Here is a 22,858-nt window from a genome sequence, read left to right as displayed (position 1 = left end):
TAACCGCTAAAGTTTTACACACACACACACACACACACACAGTAGGTACATTCAGGTACAACCCACAACAACAGCGCATTACTAGGCAGTAAAGCTAAAGGAAACAAAGAAAATGGAAATCCTATTAAGTTTCAAACTTTTTAAGAAGACTCAACTACCACTTAATTTGAGCACATTTGAACAGTGTATGTCTCAAACATATTTTTTTCACACATTTAAGTTGTGAAAAAGGAAAACTATCAAGATAAACCCCTAAGAGGCATTACATGTCAGCGGAAAGCTCTGTACTTTGTGTCGGCACCAGTGAGAGTAGTTTATGCTATACAGTCTGCAGACAGTGACGATTTGCAGAGTACAGATTGTTCTACTGCATCTGTACCTTGAGCAGGCGGTAACATGATTTCTGTGACCCTGGTTATCTGAGATGTACAAGGGCCGCATTTGAAAAATATTCAGCAATTACTCAAGCTCTTCAGAAATTTCACCTGGGTGGAAAATTCCCCCAGTGAGAAATAGCCAGGCAAAGAAGGAAGAATAACAATCGCACCTGTCATTCCATTACAGTACATAAAATTGTACTGTCATGGTTTATATAAGGTTTCTGTGGTTGGAGAATTTGTAAATCCATCCACAGAATGGAAATGAAGCACTCGGCGGATATACATCTACTTGGAATGCATAAAATTGTGGCTGGAAAAAATTGGTGATCGTGAAGGTGGTGGTGGGGGGGGGGGGGACAGCAATGGTCTCAGAGACAACAGGAAGTAACTGGGGTGTGGTAGCAATACACCGCTTTACACTGAACATCACTGTTGTCGCGACAGATGAAGATTACTCAATGCATGGCAGGAACTGTAGCATACAATTTCTGCTATATATAAAAATCCAACAGAGCTGGCAAAATAAAAGGCAGGAAGGAACAATTAGTATTCAGCTTTATTTATTTTTTTGTGCACAAAAATTTCATGTTTATTTTGCCTTTCTATGACAATCAGTGCCTCAGCTCTGTTGCGTCATTCAATGTTCTTAACCTCCATCATCCATCTCTCTTTGCTATTGCCAAGACTTATCATGTGATTGATCCACTGTACTCTTCGTAAAATTAATGTAGGGTAACAATCCTCACATTGTAAGAGGTCTTGGACAGAGGGGGTCCACTAAAAAGAACGATGATAAGACAAACAGTAGCTGGAGCATTCAAGTCTGCCTTCGATGTGAAACTGCTGATACAAAAATGAATGTCACCTGCCCCCACTTTTGGCAGATACAACAGCCGAGATCACCCAGTCACCCAGACACAATCCCCTACCTGCTTAACCACCTTACATGAGGAATACATCTTTTGAATGAAGAAAATTAAAAAGACAAACTTTTACAGATGCACTACTACACAGGAAAACTTTGCAGATATTATTATAGCTTAATGAAAGAAAGCTTTAAATGGATGAAACCAATTGTTTGTTTTTTTTTTTTTTTTTTTTTTTTTTAAGAACGACATTTAATGAGTTTAATGATCGTAACATGTTCTTCTTGTGACTGTAATAAAGACCTTGTGGTTAAAACATCACTTTTCAATTCACCCATTAAAATAGGAGGAAAGCGGAAAAAATGGAAAACATCTCTAAACGTCATCTGGACCTGTTGTTATCTACAATCCTTTCATCTTGTCTATTTGTGTCTTCCACATGATGCATAACAACGCAGCACAGTGACTTAATTATTTGTAGGTTATATGAAGATGTTGTCCTTGTCTGACTTATGAACTTGCCCTGCTTGCTTTTCTTAGAAATGACTCATTCGAGATGTTTCCAGGGGTACTCGTTCTCAAAAGCTTCACATTCCACTATATGTACCAGATTAATAAGGTAAAGTAAACTATATGAGGGGGGTGCGGTGGTGCTGTGGGTTGGACTGGGTCCTGCTCTCCAGTGGGTCTGGGGTTCGAGTCCCGCTTGGGGTGCCTTGCGACGGACTGGCGTCCCGTCCTGGGTGTGTCCCCTCCCCCTCCGGCCTTACGCCCTGTGTTGCCGGGTAGGCTCTGGCTCCCCGCGACCCGGTATGGGACAAGCGGTTCAGAAAATGTGTGTGTAAACTATATGCATAGGTGCTAGTTCAGTAATACAAAAAAAATCTCCAAAACTCAATCTCATTTTAATTATTACTGTATAATATTACAGCTCAGATTTGGAGCATAAAAATTAGGTACACATAACACATTTGTCTCTCATAGCACTTTATTGGATACAAATTCAGATTAAAGATGTAAAAACCAGATTATAATCCACTGTCTGATTGACATTGGTGATCAGTATCTACTGGACAGCAATCACTATTATTGTCATTGCTGTTATTCAGAGTGGTTTATAACTGAAAGACTGGAACAGTCTCAGCTCTTTTTTAAATATTTAATTATATATATATATCTGCACAGAAGGTGTATATCTGAGAAACTGATATTCACAGGGACATGTGCTGAATCATGGTGCTGCAGTGGGTAAGGCTAGTGCCTTACAGATCCTGAGCTGCATGGTGGGCAAAGGATTTAAATCCAGCTCAGGTTGTGTGGAATTTGCATGTTCTCCATCTGTTTGCACCCCTGCATGGAAGAAGGCACTGGCAAACCACTTCCATTCCCTTCTTTGCCATGGAAACCATATGAGTGATCACTATGAGTCAGCTTCTATTCGGTGGCACTTCAATCACGATGTTAGTTGACACTTTTCTCCAAGCAACTTACAATGCTAAGCTACTTACAGCTATTTACCCATTTAAACAGCTGGGTAATTTTACTGGAGCAATTTAGGGTAAGTATCTTGCTCAAGGGTACAACAGCTGGAGGCTGGACTCAAACCTGCAATCTTTGAGTCCAAAGGCAGCAGCTCTAACCACTACACACTACTAGCTGCCTGTAGTGTATCTTAAAAATGTCTTCTACTTTGTGATGCTAAGTCAATTCAATCAACAGTTCACAGAATTCCTAGCTACACAGAAGATGTCATTACCTTCCATTTCAATATTTCTGTGAACATCACTGGTATTGCCAATTAAACAATGTATCTGTATAGAGCCTTTTTTTTTTAATTATTAACAAGAGAAAGTTGTATAAACAATGTATAAAAAGAAAAACAATGTATAAAAAAAGTTTCCTGTTACACCAGTCCATAAATTAAGCTGGGTTCACACGACTTCATTTTAGGTCCAATTTAGGTGTCAGTGAAAAATGTTCCCATGATTTAAGCCATTTTTGGACCTTGAAGCAATTGTGTCCTTTATATGTTCCTCTGGTATGAGGGCCAGCAAACCCATCGCCCTCTTGCAGTCCAGATGCTTTTAGAATTTAAAATATTTTAGCATTCGGTATTCTCTCATTTCTAACTCATATGCTCCAGTGTGACATGGACAACAGCACATCTGACAAACAAGAGCCAGTGACAAGCAATGAGGTCACACATGTAATAATAGAAAAAGGGAAAGCAAGTGCACTGTGTCATGTTTGAGAAAAGTTCACAGATTTAGGGAAAACAATCACTTGTTTAGGGGTTCTTCTGAAGACTCTCACAGGCCAGTTCACATGTCATAAACTCTGCCAGCTGTAGTTATGAATCTGCAGTTTCGACAGCACCATATTACTTATAATATTCGATCTTCTATCCATCTCCCAATCTAAAACAAAAATTCAGTCAGTCGTTCTGGATTAATAATGTTGTTGCCAGATGAGGGTATTACCAGACAATCATTAGAACATTAAAGTGCCTATATGACCTCAAAATCTCACCCAGCATTGGAAAGAAACAAGAAATTCCATGAATGATACACTTCTAATGTTGTAGGTTCTCTCATGTAAACTCATAATATGGACGTTAATGCTGGTCTCATGTTAAGGCATACAATATATTTACTGACGGAAGGTAATGGGCAGCAGGTAACATAGTGGTTAGAGCTGCCACATTCCACTCAAAGGATCCGGGTTTAAATCCTAAATCCTGCTGTAGTACCCTTGACTAAGGTACTTACCCTGTAGTGATACAGTAAAAATTACCCAGCTGTATAAATGGGTAGATCATTATAAGGAGCTTTACGGTGTAGGTTGATTAGGGCAAAACTGTAAGCTGTAAATTTAATTTTAAAAGATTTTTTCATTAAATTTGTGACAACTGGGGATCGTTATGTTAGGTGTTATATATTCCTAGGTTCTCTACCATGTGAAGAGCCTCAGTGAGCAAAGCCTTAGTGTGCTGAACCTTGTTCTGCAGCTCCTCGACCTGCAGCCCGTGGTCCTGCGCTGCACCTCGGACCTTTTGCAGCTCTTGCCGTGCTTCATCGAGTTGGCCTTGCAGGAGCAAAGATTTCTGCTTCTGTATAGCAGAACAAAATTAAAGTAAAAAATATCTCAGAATACACACGTCTATGCTGGATATGTGTGAATGTTAAGCCCCAGAATACTGCATAGTGTATGTTTACCGTTTGTTAAATGATCACTACGACGGTCTGTGAATAAAAAAACCACCGAATTTGTGACTTTGAGGGGCACTGTGTAGACAGCATGGCACCTGCTGTTGAACCACGAGAAGCTGTCGTTCAGCATTCTCCTTCTCCCTCTCTTCCCGTTTCAGACCTCCCCCTGCCTGTCGGCACCGCTCCCGCAGCGCAGCTTGCACGACTTGCTGCGGAGGCCTCTCGTTTGCTCCAAGAGCCTGCCCACCTCGGACTCGCTAAGGCCGAGCAGGCAAGGGAGGGAGAGGAACCAGTTGAAGTGTTTTGAACTAGAGCTCAACGGTCATCTGTGCTCAAGGCGGGGCTAAATGACGACAACGATTCCTCTTCTCCAGAAAGCGCACTCATCCATTTTTCATGGCCCAGTAAACAAACTCTTGACATGGGGCACCTTTGGGAGAGGCCGGGGGAGGGGCGACACTCACCTCCTCCTGTGCACCGCGCAACTTCTCCTCCACCATTTTCAAATCAGTCTTCAGCTGCAGTACCTCTTGATCTCGACAGCTCACCTGCTTACCAGCAAAAGACAGAGAGAATGCAGAAAACACTTCATTCTTAAATCTTCAAACTATTTCCCAACGTAGGCTTAAAGATAAATGAAACAAACACGATTGAAACATATTCAATTATAAATCCAAACAGTCCATGACTGAGGTGTTATTCCTCAAAATGTATGAAAAAAAACCTTAGAAATCTAAGAAACCTTGAAGGTGTTTTTGAATGTGCTTCGTGCACATAAATAAATTCCCACCTCTCATGTCCACTTGCAGTCGGATACAGAGTAATTTTAAATTAAGGTATACTTTACCAGTCAAAAGTCTGAGTACAACACTGAGGCAACACTTGTGTCAGACACACTGGACAGAAGAGTAAAAGCAAAGGAGCCCTCAAGTGTCCCACATTTCTGGGAACTACAGCAGAAGAGCTGGGATGACACGTCAACTAATTTCCTGATCAAAAATTTTCATTAAAAATATTAGTTTCTTTTCAACAAGTGTGCTGGCACTTTCCACCGAAACCCTATTTTCTCACAATCTTTCCTAATTCAACCACTCCTTTAAGGCAGGGCAGGACCTCAACAGTCCATTTTCAAGTGACTTTTCCCCCATGATCGCTGTTAGGGCTCAGCTGAGTGTGGACATGGCGGCTACTTATTAACCGTATGCGAAAACCTGTTTTAAATAATCCATGCAGATGTTACACCAGACCTCCAGTAAACAGAGGTGGCAACAATTGCCCTTAATTTCCCACATGATGTATGACAACGAAGCCGTTAAAAGCCCAAAACAAACTGCTTCCTGTGTCCTGCCCCACATGTACCTCTCGTTGTGCCGTTCCATGTTTCTCCATGACAACCGTCATCTCCAGCTCAAGTTTTTTTCTCTCACTGTTCAGCTTGTTAATGTCCTGGGATTGCTCTTTTATTTGGGCTGTCAGCTGCGCAGTCTCTTCCTTCAGGTTCTGCACGAGGTTCTCCCTGAGGAGCAACTGGAAGCAGAAAACATGGATGTAAGGCTCATTTTAAAATCACTTAACCCCCTCGCTTTCAAACACAACGAAAGTGCGGGAGATGGCTAATTTCTACATCTGCTCGGAAAGTGTCTTAGGATCACATATGTCAGAATGAGACCAGAAATGAAACAGAAGCATTTTAGGCAAAAATAGAAAAAGAAAGAAGAAAAAAATATACATACACACACGAACATATATACACACACACACGCTGACTGTCCCAAGCGGGGTTGCGGTGAGCCGGAGTGTAACCCGGCAACACAGGGCACAGTGTTGGAGGAGGAGGGGACACACCCAGGATGAGACGCCAGTCCGTCACAAGGCACCTCAAGCGGGACTTGAACCCCAGACCCACCAGAGAGCAGGCACAGGCCAAACCCGCCATGCCACCGCACCCCCCTACATATATACATATATACCTGTATTTAAATATATAATGTATTATTTGGCAGTTGGGGACCGTGTGTGTGTGTGTGTGTGTGTGTGTGTGTGTGTGTGTGTGTGTGTATTTAGCAGTTTTTTCTTACATTAATGAAAAGGAAAAAGGTTGTGAAATAAGTGAAAAACATTTTAAACAAAACTGTCTAAAAAATTAGAAAGTTTGTAAACATTTATAATCAACTTCCTTTTTTTAACTCCACCAATTTCACGAAGTATGATACAAAAATGACGAAACTGCAACATTTTGCTTTTCCGTACATTATAGAGAAGTTGCATTTTGTCTGCACTGAGACATTTACCTCTTGTTGGCATTCAGAGAACTGTGCTCGCACTTGTAACAGCTCCCTCTGCACTGCGCCCAGCTCCATCTCTTTCTTCGATATCTACAGAGCGCAGTGAGAGAGCGATGGGGCCGAGGAGATATTTTCAGACACATTAGTCAAGTCAAAACTGCTACAATGGGTCTGTCTGTGTGTGATCTGACATTCGAAACACCCATATTTTAAAGTTGTATTAATGTTCACTGGTGAATTGTCAGTGTTAAATGGTTGGAGGCAAGGTGATCGGAGCCTTTGCTTTGCACTGGAAGGACCTGGGTTTGAATTTCTGCTGCTGGTCTAGTACTTCTAAGCAAGGTCTCGACTTCAAAATGATCCTGCTGCAATGAGGTACATAACCATAGCAGTATATATTGTTCTGGAGAAAAGTGGTACCTAAATTAGTAATAATACATCTGTATATTAATTTGTAGTTGGGTGAAAATCTTTTCCATTGTTACTATATTGGATTTTCATGGGAGGGGATTGCAATAGAGGTATCTGCTTTTTGTTTCAAGGCTCTGCCAACATCCTGGAGAGGGCCACTGAAGGAGGTAAGGAGACAGATATTAATTATCAACAGTACTTATGAAGAGAAACGTTCCTTTGTAATTGATGTTTATGCTTTGATTTATTTTTGTGTTACTGTTTGTATACTCAGGCTGTCTTAATCAGTCACCTTGTACCCTGCGAGTTTATTTCTGGTTTCAGTAACATCTTCAATCTTCGGATTTACGATTGGTTGCAAGCTTTCCGTTTATGCTGTTTTTCTTTTTTTAACCGAGATATTAGTTTCAATCAGCACTCAGGGTGAATGGGCCGTTTAGTGAGACCCCGCAAAGGCAGCATTCTGCAAAACATGAAAGGCTCTTATTTCCCCGTCCTCTAAACACAGAAAAATATATCCCCTTCAATTCAGAATATTGAATGTCTTATGGAAAGTGAAAGGTCATTTGTAACTGTCCGCAGGATTGATGGAGTTGCGATAGCTCCTTGACCTTCACCCTGCGCTCATGAAGAACGGTCTCAGATGACGGAGCGTCAGGCAACTTGGTGCAGACCCTCTCTGCTTATTCCAGATTGCCTTTCCGGCCTCTGCGTTCCATGGGCTACTCACAGATTTAATTACGTGTAGCCCTGCTTCATTAAACGGTAAACTGTCATACAATACCATGTGCCAATGTCTGAAATTTGCTCTAATTTGAACATTTTGCCGTACTGTCTGGCATCCTTTTAAAGCCATATTTGGGGGTGATTGCTTTTGTGGCCCATGCAAACATTGTCAAGGTCAATCTCGAGGCAAACGTAAAAGCATTAAAGAGTCATGTCATCTGTCTACACGGCGGTTGATGGCCTCCTTTTACCGAAGCTCAACACCACGCATGTGCGCTGCAACGAGCAGAGACTATATTAGGATTACGACGTGAGCACACATTTACGGCGCCGTAACGGGCTTCTCGGAGTGATCAGTCAGGTGCCGCTCAACTGATTACAGTAAGCTAGCCAAGGTTTTGGGATTCCTGCTGAATTATGCCATGGCAGCAAGTAGCACTGTGCTAGAGTTGTACTTTACAGTTGAAGGACTCAGGTTCAAATCTCGCTTCCTGCTTTAGTACCTTTGATCAAGATACTTACCCTAAACTGCTCCTGTAAACAACGGCCAGTTTTATAAACAGTTGTAATTTGTTTAACACTGCGTGTCAATTTGGCCATTTATTTGTAAACAGGTCATTCAAAGAAGAGTTACCTTCATCTATGCACATGCCCGGTTGCAACAGAGGGATGTTTTCTGACTTACAAAATTATGCAATATCTTTGATGGTGCTATTGATGGAATATTTAGCCACTAGTTCAGATGTATCAACAAAGCTCAAGTGAAAATTGTACGACATAATATCTATGCACCAGTGTGTCTTTATCTCTAGAATTGTGGGCCGGCAAAAAAAAGTGATGTTGTGCAAATCTGTTCCGAAATTCTTGTGTCTGTATCTAAATGTCTTCATCTGTTGTGAAATCCACTTCTGTTTGTTGTCCGTCACATTGGGGAAAGGCATTTCTTAAAAGAACACCTTAATGGCAGGACAGCTCAACAGCAGTTTCAGAAACCACACACAGACACATTGTCTGAAACTGCTTGTCCCGGTGAACCGGAGCCTAACCCGGCAACACAGGGCGTAAGGCTGGAGGGGGACACGCCAGGATGGGACGCCAGTCTGTCGCAGGGCACCCCAAGTGGGACTCGAACCCCAGACCCACCGGAGAGGAGGACTTGGCCAAACCCGCCATGCCACCGCTCCCCCTCTTGCAGAAACCAACATACAACAAATGAGTAGAAGCAGGAGCAAGTAAGGACATGGACTTGTAACCTCAAGGTTCATGCTTCAAACTCCACTCCATGATAGGGGTGTAAGATATGCGAGATACTGAATTTCACAAGTAAAATATAAATGGATGAAGCAGTCTATTCTAAGTTAACAAAGACCTCTGGTGTTACCAGAATACAGGAACACAGACTATCAGTGAGTACTTAAAGAAAATCAAAATTCTTTGCATAGCAGCACAACATTCATTTTTTTCGCTCACAGTATTTTGGTTTTTATAACTGTGCACATTTTTTCAGGGTAACATGCAGTGCATTTTTATAATGATTAATGAAAGATTTTTTAGAAACTGACTTCATGTAGAAGATCATAAGAAAAAAATCAATTTAAATAGATCTAAAATTGCAGGTTTCAAAACAGCAAAACATGGAAAAAGTCCAAGGAAGGATGAGTACATCCCGTTGGCACAACATTTCACAAGCTTTAATATTCATTCTCCTGGAAAACTGGGGCGTGCTTTACTGCTGTTATAAGATAAACAATATGGTTTTGATGAATTCCTTCAGCTTCAGGTAAGAATAAGCAAGTGAATTAGAAACATCCAGAAAGGGAATGGAGAGGAGAGGAGAGGAGAGGGTCCCCCCCCCCTTCTAAATCACTCAATAAACATGTCTGTGCACACCTCTGCTGCTTTTTTTTCTTTTTTTTTTTTTTTGTTTTTTGGATAAAAAGTTGACAACACTTTCCCGAGAATCCAAACTGACAGCGTATACACACAACAAAAATAACAAAAAGAGAGGTAGGCAAAGGGGGGGAAGAGGCTTTATGAGTGAAACTGCGCTGTGCGAGACAGGAGGGACTTCTAGGTTCCCGCTAGAGAAGTTCGTGTTTTTAATCATACCGCAAAATGTAAACATTTATTCTCCATTCTAAGATCGCTGCCCGAACAGACCTGGCATTCGGTGCCTCCCAGCCCGTATAGCAAAGGCTGCCAGGATGCAATGTGCCCGTGCAGCTATGACTGGAATCCGTCGCAGCGCTGGCTGCATTTGAGCCGGACTGGCGCCCCAGCCATTGTCGTGCTCTCCTCCACACACCAACTTCTCACTCACTAATTGTTCTTTGTACATTTTTTTTTTTTTTTTTAGAAACACAGACTAAGGCTGCTGAAACAACACATTCCACTCTGCTCTGTTTCTTTTGTCTTATTAGCAACCCAGCAGCAATAGGCAAACTATTTGTGTTTAATCTGAAAATGACCTCTCTCTCTCTCTCTCTCTCTCTCTCTCTCTCTCTCTCTCTCTCTCTCTCTCTCTCTCTCTCTCTCTGTCCACTGTTCTGTAATAGCCTGCTTTTAGCACAGAATTCCTACATAGGTAAGAAGAAACAACTTAAACAAAAAACACAAATTAGTGACAGGGTCCTAAAATGTTATATCAATAAACAACTGTAAAATTTAGGAGTATTAAGTAAGTACACAGAGAGGCATGAAAGAAATTATTTCAGAAAAAAAAAAGAAAAAACACTGAAGGTATTTTTTCAGCTGTACTAATGTTAGGAAGGTTTGGAAGAAATGCTATTATTGTTCAATGCATTTTCTGTTTTTTTTATACAGGAAATGGACAGTGGCAAAGTTGCAGTAGTTCAACATATGAGATCAGAGAGTGGGAGTTTTTCCAGTAAACTGGAACCAGATGCTGGGGGGAGATGCAGGACCCACAGGATACAAAAATTAATGGCTTTGTTGTTTGCTTAGCAAATCTTAAGATAAAAGTGTGAGGGAGTCGACGAAATGCTTCACGTGCAGCCCGCTGTGGTCATCTCTCCCGATCATTAAAAGCAGGTTTGAGCGAGCTCTGCTTCAGCAGTCACGGCAAAACAAATATTACAGGAACATTTTGTCAAGCCCAGAAAAGCAAAAAGGAAAAGTTGCAGAAAGTGCCACCTAAGCCTTGACAGTTATTTCTGATAAACTTAAAATGTACTTCATTTGAAATTAAACGAGGAAAAAATAAAGAAATCTCTCATCTCTGTCACAAACACTGATCCTTTTGCCAGGCAAATCCAAAATAGCAGCTCTTTGTTCCTACAACACAAGGAGATTTGTTTTTTGCTATCATGAAACTTCGCACATGATACAAGCCTCCCATTCATTTAAATGTATGCCAACACAAATAAGGACTGCATGTGAATGTCGATATTTAGATAAGACGGTGTGAAATTAGTGCAATTGAAACCATATTCCTCTAAACAACATATCCTGGGAATTCATCATCACAGGGGGAAACTAGGCAGAGGAACACTTTTTTCCCCCCTACTTCATGAAAAAGAAGAAGGGCTTTTTTGGCTCTTTTTACCTTACTGCCAGCTGCTTTCCTCGTGTCTTTTAGAGTTCTGTATGCCCTACTTAGAGCCTCCTGCTGTTTCTGAACTTGATCTTGCAGCTGTTGAGATTGTTCCGTCTTTTCCTGTAATCTGGACTTCAGTAGGCCAACCTCTGAACCCAGGCTACTCACTTTCTCTTCGCTGCTGTGGCGCTAAAGAAAAGAAAAAGAAAAGAAAAGAAAAGGTTACAAATTCAGTTTATTTCACAATTATTTGTCCATTCTGGGAAAAAAATGTGTAAGTATCTCGTTTGGATATGCTCATAATTTATTTTGTTTAAAGTCAGCTTCGATTCCGTACACACCAAAAATCTATGTAATCAAATAAAATCAGAGGACTTTATCAGTGAATAGTGAATTAACAAAGAAACAATATTTTGAGATAGTGTCATTATTGCTTCTTATTTCCTTTTAATAAAAACCATTATCGCAATGACTTTTGACTGAATACAACATCAGTGTAGAATGCAGAATGGTAAAATTGGCATGCTGTTTACATGTCGCTAGGTCACTTAGCATTCTATATTTTTGTAACTGTCAAATGAAAAATTCCAGGTGCAAACTATAACACTGAGAACCCTGCAAATCCCTTTCTGGCTTCATCTGCAAGCTACACAAAACACCAGTTATGAGTAAGCTTGCAGGCGTACTGTAGTTAGAATTCCTAATATATGCATTTGTTTACTGCATTCTACTGGGTTCACGTTCAGGCAGAATTATACAACTAATTAGAAAAGAAGGAAACAACCATGTAAATGTGGCTGGCAATCCAGCGACAATTATTCAGACTCCCCCATGCATGTACAACCAATAATTCATTCTGACAGAGAGTACACTGTGAATGATTTTTGTAAACATGTAGAGAAGAGGAGCATAATCTGCCCTTCATGTAGACTGTTCTACAATTTGGGGCGGCGTGGTGGCACAGCGGGTCACCACTCTTGGCATGTGCCATCAGATGGGGGCCCGAATGCAGCTCGGTCATTGTGGAGTTTGCATGGTTTCCTCCGACATTCCAAAGACAAGTGTGTCAGGTGAACTGGTGACTCCAAATTGTCCTTAGGGCACATGGATGTGCTATGATTGACTGGTGTCCCACCCAGGGGTGAACCATCTCTCATACCCTCATGTATCCAGAACAGATTCTGGACCACTGTGTCAGACAAGTGGTTAATGAGTATAAAGGAATGAATGTTCTGCAAAGTCACTGTACCAATTGAAGGTTACCCTAAGCACATCAAATGTGTCCATGTAATTGTCTTCCTTTCCTCTCCTTTAAGCGTCTATACTGTCATGTTAGGTCACATTATGCCCCTTATCAGTGCCTCTGTACAAAAGTACATCCCCTCCAGTAAAGCCCAAAAAGTTACTTAAAAAGAAAATGTAAAACCAATTACATCTATCATTAGTATGCTTCATTAATGTACTCATTTATTATTAAAACACAGTCATAAAAGGTAAAACTGTATTTTACATTTCCTGCTAAATGAAATTTAAATTGGCCAAAATCCTTCATTTATGCTCGCTCTCGCGGACTCCTCTGTGTATCTGAAATGACCACATTACAATATTGAATAATCTGACTTTATGAACTCGTCCAAACGATTAAAACGGAAGGAATTCCCAGCGCTCCCATTTACAGTTTCATTAAAAAAGGGGAATGTACCTTGTTTTGCAGACACCCAAGGGCCTGCCTGGTGCGGCTACGCTCCTCAGAGAGCTCATGGGTAGAGTGCTCCTTGGTCATCAGTGTCTTACTCAAAGACTCCTGTGTGGCTTTCAGCGAGGCCAAGTCACACTACATGCGTCTTATTGTTTCCTCACGTTCATTAATCTCCATTGAGGAGCAGAAAAAAACAACAGCTGACACATCAGAAGACTGAAAACACATGCAGATTTTTTTAGGGCAGAACTGTAACTGTTAGATTTAAAAATTGAATTTAATTTGAATGTCTATTTTAATTTTGAAGTATGAACTTCAAATTTGAAATTCTGACAGGTAAAGCTACATTTGATACGAAATTAAGCACAAATTATAGACGAGGCTTCTCAACCTTCTCTTCAAAGAAATGGTGACAGCAAGTGGTGCAGTGGATACTGCTGCTGCCTTTAGACCTGAAGGACCAAGGCTCAAATCCTAACTTCCACTACAGTACCCTTGACAAAAGTACTTACCATTAATTAGTCCAGTAAAAATTACCCAGCTCCATAAATGAGTAAACAATGGTACATACATTAGTACACACACCTAACATTCTTAGGTGCTTTGAAGAAAACTTTCAGTTAAATGAATAGCTAATATGGTGCAACAACTAGCCATATACTTATCCACAAAATCAATAAAAACTGCTGGCCAATGTGAATGACCAAGAGTGATGTATGAAACAAAAAGAAGGCAATTAAATATATTTCCTGAGAAATAATTGTAATCGAGAGCAATGCACCGTATTTGATTCAGGTTCGTACTACATTGTTAAATGTGCAGTGAAGTGCTGACTGTTACATAGCAAACACATAATTCCCTTGCAGAATGTGGCATCTGCCAAGCACTGTAACAACTAACTCAGCCAACAATTTATCTGAATGGTCCAATAAAAAAATGTATGTTGAGATTAAATACAGATGAATGTTGATATTTTTCTATTACAGAGGCATCTGGTTCCATATGAAAAGTAAGACTGGAACCACCAGTAAATCCCTGTGCAACAAAGCCACCTCTGCAAGGCTCCCAGATCCCAACAACCTCTGCAACCAAAAGATTATAGGCATCCACACGTCACAGCACAAAGGCATGCAGGGTAGTATTTAGCTAAAGCATGACAGTTTGAGTATACACAAACTATAACAAGATATCTGGAAAAACATACTTCATGGCAGTTCCCACAGATGCTCAAGTATCAACAGTACATAATCCTGAATACCTGCTTCCTTAAACTAACAGATCTTCAGTCGTGGCAAGCTGGAAGGCTTAGTCAGATGACAGCTGTATTTGTGGTGAGCAAAAGATTAAAGCACGGTATCACGTTCAGCCCGTTAAAAGAATACTTATGGGAAAGCGTCCAGTGGCCTATTAGACAGACGAAGCGCGAGCTTTGCTGGGTGGCTTTGTGCCGCAAGCCCTTAACGGTTAACTGTCGGTGCACATCTGGCCATTACTCGGATAAGGCCATGGCACGGAATAAAGATCTTGCTTCATCTGAACAAACCTATGCCAAAAATGACATGAAACCACGAGGTGTGAAAACTTTCAGACGACCTTGCACAGTTGTTACTGTTGCTCAGTTATACAGTTACTACGTCTCAAGGTCATTTAGAAAACATCTGCACAACTGGGATATTTTAAAAACATACCTAAGCAAATATTGTGAAATACATTTTACAAAGTTTCAGAGTCATTTAAAAGCTTACATTAAGCAACAGAATACAAATACAGAGCATCCAGACAGTGAGTAGCACTGTGGTTAAGGAAATGGGAGTGTAGCCTAAGTGTTATTAATCTGAAGATTGGAACAGCTCTGCACATGTAAATGTGAGTAGTACTTCTTTGAGGAATACCCAACCTCTAAAAACAGGAAAAAAAAAAAAAAAATGTTTGCTCAAAAAAATGGCTAAGCAGCAAATTAAAACCTATAATGAAGTGTAATTTCATTTAACTACACAGCGATAGAACCAGTTAGATACGACACAATGGGCTGGATAAAGTAGCAGTTATTATCATAGACATCCTCCACAAAAACGGCATGAACATGAGTCATAAAGGCTCATTCTTTTTGAGGTCACCCTACAAAAGGTGCCAGTATAGGATTTGTTCCAAGGCACAGATCATATGTCCACTCTGCGAGCCAACAGTGGCTACCTACATCTCATAACAACCCTAAGGACGTCTCCTATGAACCTTCCAGTAAGAAGCAGTTTCATTCATCCTCACACAAATCACCAGAAGCCCATGACAGCTTATGACAACTGTCAGAGTGGTCAAAGTTGTGGACAAACCTCCGCTGTCAAAGGCCAGAGACATTCCCATTTTATCTTCACTTTGCAATTTACAATGTAGGCACGCATCTGCCCAACAGGACCTCTATATTTAATGCATTTGAAAATTTCACATTTTGTGGCCTGTCATTTTAATTGTAATTGTAACAGAAACTAAAAACTTTTAAAGGCATCTTGAGTAGACTGCTAAAACCATTACTTACTTAGCTGATGCTTTTGGCCAAAAGAGTTTATAGAAATTTTAGCCACTTACATGGGTAAATAATTTTTACTGTATCAATTCATGGTAAATACTCAATGGTACTACACTAAGAGGCGGGATTCAAACCTTGCTTCTTCAAATGGACAGTGACTCTAACAACTAAGCTAGCTGACCTGCTCTCCCTAGAAAGCCCACAGATAACCGTAACCCACTTCAGCCAGGATGTAATCATTTTGTTCTGGAAGATGTGCTTGTTGAAGTTCTTTTTCAGGCGATTCCACTAGGTGGCATTGCCTTTGAACCTCAGATTCTGCGAATACATACTTTGCCTGTGCCTTCCCATGTAAATTTTAAAGAGTGCATATCTGTACTGTGCATTTTCAGTTATATATTAAAAAAAGTGACAAATTAATCAAGTGTTAAAAACTTCTCAAAAATGGCACTCAGTGTTTTCACTGTAACTCGGATGACATTCAGCAATTTTAACACTTTAAGATTAACACTGTCAAGGCTTTAAGATTCAATTTCAATGCTATGGTGTAATGGTTAAAGAAATGTACTGGTAAACCTGCGGGGGGTCCTCAGCTTTCATCAGATTCGTAATCAGGCTTGTGACGTAAAAGATGTTAAGAACCTCTGCTCCAGGTCTGTGTGCAAACAGCATCCCAGTGCCTCAAGAGGCCAGCCAGGGCAGCTGGGAAAGCCAGACCTATACAAAGGCGACTGGTACTGTAGCTGTGAGATCCAACTGGAACCAGTGGTGGCTGAGTGTTGTTCTCAACATAACATAGCAGGACTAGTGGGATGACCTGTGGGACCTTTAACAAGCGATACAATAGATCAGCATTTAGCAAATCACTCATATCAGCAAATCAACATTTGTACACTAACAACCCAGCTGACAGAATAAGCCTATTTGGCTTTGCGGACTTAAAACACATAGAAAATCTAAATAACACATCAAAAATATTATAGCTCTCATTAAGGTACTGCAGTACGTGCAGGAGGTTTTGAGAAACTGATGGGTGGTTGGTTAGTGATGTCCTCGCAAATATAAGCTAAAAGCCTGTTATTATATGGGCCAATAGTAAATTAGTTACTTTTAGTTATTTCTGGCACAGCGCTTTGAAATGTAGGGAAAGCGGATCAGATTCCACACGTTTCCTGTCTGCCGTCAATATGCAAGCTTCAATCCCGGGCCTAAGAACCGATCACTTTCAATTTGATGATCCATTAGCTTCCCCCTGTGGCTTGGGATAAAAGGAGGATTATTCAGGCCATGCGGACTCTATAAATGACCAAAGGTAATGCTTTCCTGGAACCACAGCCAATAGCATTAGCAAGGGACAAAAAAGTGCTTCAGCTTTCTGCATAAACTAGAAAAAGGTATCACTTCAAAACATAATACAATCTGAAAGGACAGTAAAACTGGGCCACTAGTCATCTCTGTCGACAAATGGGAGAGGTACAAACGTTCTCACTCAATTTCTATCGAATTGGCTTTCTTCCCATAAACTATAAAATAATTATCCCTTCATTCACGTTCTTGAAGAACACAACATAATCCGAGTCGAGCTCCTCAACCATGATGAGAGGTCATTACTCTCCGATGCACTGAAATACAATAATGCGTATGAGAAACTATTTGGTTTCACTTCTCAATTGGCCTAACCATGAACTGGCACTTTTGAATTTGACTTCACAAATCTGAGCAAATATGAATCCCTACAAATGTCTTTCTTTTTACTAAAATCACAAAAACAAAAATGTATTTAAATCTGAAGGCAGTCAACCACGGAAAAATTGTATTTTGTATTTCGTTCAATATTTTTTCTGCTTTTATTTGTATTGTTTTAGTTATACTTATTGCTTTACGTTTATTCATTTAGCAGAAATTTTTCTCCAAAGTGACATATAAGTCAGAGAAAAGAGAATTGCATTTTTGTACCTTTGAACGTTATATATTACTTAATATATTGTATAATATGCTTTGCAAGTATGTTTGTACCCAATGGTCTGTTATTCATTTCATCTATTCAAGAATAAACTACTGTACAAAGGACAACATAGAGAAATTCATCTATAAACACCTCTCAGAAGGCAAATCAAAATGTATGATTGGATGCTTCTTATTTATCATTGCTTTTTTAGATATACACAGTAAATTTACAATGAATGTATTATATACTTCAGTAACAGATCTAAAACCTCTGAACAGTCTCACCTGAGAATGCTGAGGGATCCAAGCCAAGGACAAGAAGCTTTATATAAAATTGGCATGGTGGCACAGTGAGCCTCACAGCACCTGGGTGATGCGAAAGAATGTGGGTTCAAACCCCGCTCAGTCTGTGTGGAGTTTGTATGTTCCCTCTTGTCTGTGTGGGTTTACCCTGGGTGCTCTGGTTTCCTCTCACAATCCAAAGACAAACAGTTCAGGTGTATTTCTGACTCTGAATTGCCCTTACTCTGTGTGTGTGTGTGTGTGTGTGGCTACTCTATGATGGACTAGTGTCCTGCCCAGAATCTACTCCCCTCAAACTTGCACTCAATGCTCCTGGGATAGGCTCTGGTTCACTGCAGCCCTGCTCAGAACAAGTGATTACTGAGACTGATTGAATGGAATTGTATGCAGCAATATACACATCTGCATGCACAAGTCACCTAGCATTTATCAAGCATTTATCAAGTGTTTGCATATTATAAGGCAGCAGGTGGGGTTAGAGCTGCTTCCTTGCAGTGGGAGGACTCAGCTTCAAATTCCAGCTGCAATAGCATCCTTAGTTAAGGTACTTCCTCTGAATTGATATGGTTTAAAAACCATTCTTAGTAGTTTACTATACAACCCTAATATTGTAAGTGGCTTTGCAGAAAAGCATCAGCTAAATGAATAAATAAATGTATTATGATGCCACCTAAAGTGAAAGGAAAGAGGAACGGGATGCCATGGAGGAGATCAGAGAGGCAAATGGAGGGAATAGCGAAGAGCCAGAACGCACCACACTGACTGATGGATGATGACATATATGCAGTGCTGTGCATCAAACACAAGGTTTAGTGTCTTGCTGTATTGCATTAGGACAAGACATCACTTGTCCCACCTACAATCTTAAATGGCGGGACTAAAGACGTCAGAGTTGCGTTTTAATGTGTTCTGAAACCAAAACTCAGTGTACATTAAATTCGCAGATTGTGAGTGTGCTCTGTCTCAAAAATTTCGGTATATTTTGTTCAGCTTGTTGGTTTCAAATAGAAAAATCAGGCAATTGCATCCAAGCAATACGTTTAACACTGTTTGAGATCCAATAATTTATGTCCACTAATTACCACCACCACCAAATATTCATTCATTCAGTTTCAGTTTCAGTGGCTGCTTATCAAGGCAAGGATCATGGTGGTCCAGAGCCTATCCCACAAACATAGGGTGTGATGTAGCATACACCTTTGAAGGTAGCCTGTCCATCACAGGGTAGCCACACACATCCAGTCACTCATACACACACTGAGGGCAACTGAGGGTCATCAGTTCACCTGAAACACCTCTTTGGACCATGTTAGGAAACCAGAGTTAATTCATTGTGAACTTACCCTTTTATGCAAAGCAGGATAAAGCACATGTGAACAGGGAGAGAACATGCTAACTCCACACAGACTAAGCAGAAGTGTTATGTACACAGGAATGCGCAGCCAACCCTACCCGCTGTGTCACTTTGGTGGCCACCACTAAATACGGGCTTGGGAATGAGCATGCACACAAACACACACAAAGGAACACGAACACAGCCTAGCAGTCACATACAGTCGCGCATAATTCACATCTGCACCCCTTCTAAATATAGCAGGAAGCAGGTGATGCTCTCCATACACACTTTTGTGCAAATATTAACTAATGGAGCCCAGTGTGGCTCTCTTCACACAGCGCGCGAGCTGCGAATTAACAGTTGCCACAGATTTCATCAAACAAGCCAAAACGTTGCCAAAGCGAGACATCAGATAATGAAGACGCTGCCAAAATGGGACGCTGCAACAGACAATTAATTAAGCAATTAGGGTAATGACTTCTTTACACAAGCTCTGTCTTTTCTTTTTGGCTCGCGATATGAATTAATTACAGTGGGTAATTAAATTAAGCAGGTTGTGATTTCACAGCTGCACTTCCCCCTCCCCACCCCACCCCCGCCGTGCTAATAGGGCTGAACTACAGGTGGGAAGGAGGGGGAATGTCGGCGGGGCGCATGCTGGCAAGCTGCTCCGCTCCAATGTTCCCCGTCGCCGCCGCTCCGATGGTTATGTACAGAACGGGAAACTAAGACGGTAGCCGCCCGAATCTCCAGACCCTGCGCACGCTCAGGTATTTTATTAGGTGTCCCGTTTGAGTGTCTCGCACTCGTCCGACATAGTGAAGCTCGCCACGGTCTCACTTCAATTACGGAATTCTTTTGTGCTTCTCTGGGCGTTTTACAGCGACAAATTAGGGAAAATTTTTCTGCATCCGTTTTTAAGATGACAAACAGAAAATAGGTCAACAGAGCCTGATGCGAGAAAAAGATCATTGGGAATCGAGAGAACGAACTGATATTGTTAACCGCAATAAGGACCGCTCTTCTCGAGCTACTTCTTCAATCGCCCAAGTCTTCAGTCAAACTATGCGTTTCTGACATTGACATAAATCTCTTAAATCACATGCGAGACAAACGTCGATTGCATTGTGCACGAAAAGGATCTGCATCGAGACTACGTAATGTTAGGCCTCCTCGGCAAAGGGTGGACCATCGACGTTTGACGGGTTTGTGCTTCCCTTCTTTTTGGCGCAGACGTGCTCCTCTTTAGAGCTGGCCAGCTGCTCATTTATCAGTCTCATTTCCAGCTGCTGCTCTTGCGGCATATTTCTGTACTCTTCAGCGCTCCCATTTCGGCTTCGGCCCGTAAGACGGCTGCGCAGCTTCCGTTATTCGCTCTGTGTACACAACCCTGTTTATATACACTCAAACACATGCATTATGTATGGGGGGCCAGTCTAGCAGACAGCACTGCATTCAGCTCATTTACACAGGACACAGGCCTGTTCGCCAACCCACATCAGTGAGGGAGAAAGAAAACTGTTCCTGAACCAGCAAGTGCGTGTATATATACACATATATATATATACACACACACACACGCACACACGCACACACGCGCGCGCAGAGTATGCATAAACGCATCACTGCAAAGGTGAGTATTTTATACTGAAAAGATTTTTTACCCCTGACATATACCTCCTAAAATGTAGCACAAGAAAAATACAGCAGCGCTTAAAGAAAATGTAATCAAACAACAACAAAAAACTGCTCACAAGTCGCAAAACGTGAGCCCGAGAAACACGACAAAGCAAAACGTATAGCTTTAAATATGTAGAGGTGGGCGAACAGCACAGGTTACAGTCGGAGGCCCAAAACCACGGGAATACACACGCTGTTCATAAGCAAGACCAAGTGCATCTGCTATTCATTTACGGAGAAACGGAAATTCTGCATCACACTCAAAGTTCAGCGACACGCTAACAGCGGAGCACCAGATCTGGAGGATGTGCGTGTCTGAATCACTTCTTTTGAAGGTGCCCCATGAGAATACGCCCAGAGCTCCGGCAACATCCACACATCTGTTTACAGTCAGACAGATGCACAGACGAAACGTGGGCCAGTCCACACGATCCACAGCTAACTGCCCACGTCAGTCGGCATCTGTCATCGAGCCACTGTCTTTTCTGCGCTGATGTGCGCTATGTTTAATGAAGCGCCCTGTGCAAATGGGACGTGGTCTTGGACCAACGTGGTTGTTGTCCCGGAGGTCCCGTGGGGCATCGGCGGGGCTGTGGGGGCAGAAGCCCGGCTGCGAGCTGCAGACCGAGATGACGGGCATCCCCGGGACGCTCTCCGTGTCACCTCCACTAACGAGTGCTGGAGCCGAGCCGCAGGTCTGGGGGGGGGGGGGGACAGTTCAGTCCAATTTGAGTGGAAATGAGGGAGATTAATAGGGGGAGGGGAGTCTCCTGGCAGCGCTGCAGACAGTAAATCAACTCTAAAACAGACCAGTATTTTTTTTTAAATCAATTTACCAGATGGAGATTGCCATCATCTTTCATATTCCTGGATGTGGACACAGCGAAATTTCAGATTTAGCCATAAAAAGTGAAGTCTTGGGTCAACGATGGGGAAAATCTAATGCACACTTTTTTAAAAAAAAAAAAGAAAAAGAAAAAAAAAGGTTAAATACTATTGTATATACATCTACATATGAATACTCTTACAGAATAATTAAGGTTTGCAGCATTTAATTATAATATAGTTGTGTCTCCTATCAAGCAATCGTTACAATATTAGTGTTTCAGCCCTGTGTTATCTAGGAAAATACAATAGACAGAAATCCAGAAACATTTTAGCATGAATCACAGGCACAATACATTTTTTATACTTAAAGAGTGGCAGCATCTTCCTGAGAACGTTTTGTTCGTCACGACTCAGTTTCAGATAACAAAATGATCTCAGTGGAGATAGCAACTTGGCATGATTTGGTAATTTACTACACGTACATCATTTTTGAGTAAAAATCTGGAGCACACTGTGTGAGCAAGCTGCACGATAGATTGCATAGCTATTAATTTTTACCCTCTTCACTCTGTATCAATGTTCTACACCCTGACCCCTAGTACATTTTTAAGGGCAAAAATTAAATCAGTTTCTCATTTCAATTTCAGAATAACCTAGTGCATTTCCTCTCCTGTCATTTAAGCTTTTAAGGAAAAAAGTCATTTTCTTTACCACTTTGCACCTTGCCAAGTCACAATAAATTGTTGTGCTCATGTCTATGATTTGCAGCGTTACTGCAGACTTCAAAAAACTATTCTTTATTTATGTGTAAGGGGAAGAAAAAAAAAAAAAAAAAAACAGTTGATTGTTCTTATATGTCCGTTAACATTTCTGTGACTGTTTTTGACCAATGTCTAAGTAAATAATTAAGACCAATGGCTACAAGTATGTACTGCAACTATGAATCTGTAAGGAACTGAAGGATTCCATCTAGTGTCTTGCACATCTCTGGGGGTACAACTCAAACAGAGCAGTTACTCCACATGTGAAGAGAAGGGGGTGAAGAAGAAGAAGAAGAAGAAGAAGAAAAAAAAAAAACCTAACTGCCTGTATTAAGTAGAACGGCACA

At 41.2% G+C, this 22,858-nt stretch overlaps 1 protein-coding gene across 1 annotated transcript in view; it reads right to left on the bottom strand.

The window, feature by feature from the left end:
- Positions 1-22,858, bottom strand: part of LOC108935404 (centriolin-like) — a 115,955-nt gene that overhangs the window by 54,830 nt on the left and 38,267 nt on the right. The window contains exons 9-13 of the mRNA XM_018753978.2: positions 11,443-11,622; positions 6,747-6,830; positions 5,815-5,982; positions 4,920-5,003; positions 4,242-4,355 (exon numbers count right to left, since the gene is read on the bottom strand). Coding sequence (XP_018609494.2) covers positions 4,242-4,355; positions 4,920-5,003; positions 5,815-5,982; positions 6,747-6,830; positions 11,443-11,622 — 630 coding nt within the window. The remainder of the gene's footprint in view (positions 1-4,241; positions 4,356-4,919; positions 5,004-5,814; positions 5,983-6,746; positions 6,831-11,442; positions 11,623-22,858) is intronic.

Source organism: Scleropages formosus, chromosome 9 (genome assembly GCF_900964775.1).
Source record: "Scleropages formosus chromosome 9, fSclFor1.1, whole genome shotgun sequence".
NCBI classification, from domain to species: Eukaryota; Metazoa; Chordata; class Actinopteri; order Osteoglossiformes; family Osteoglossidae; genus Scleropages; species Scleropages formosus.
Note: the sequence above shows the minus strand (reverse complement) of the source record. Positions and strands in the feature narration are given on the sequence as shown.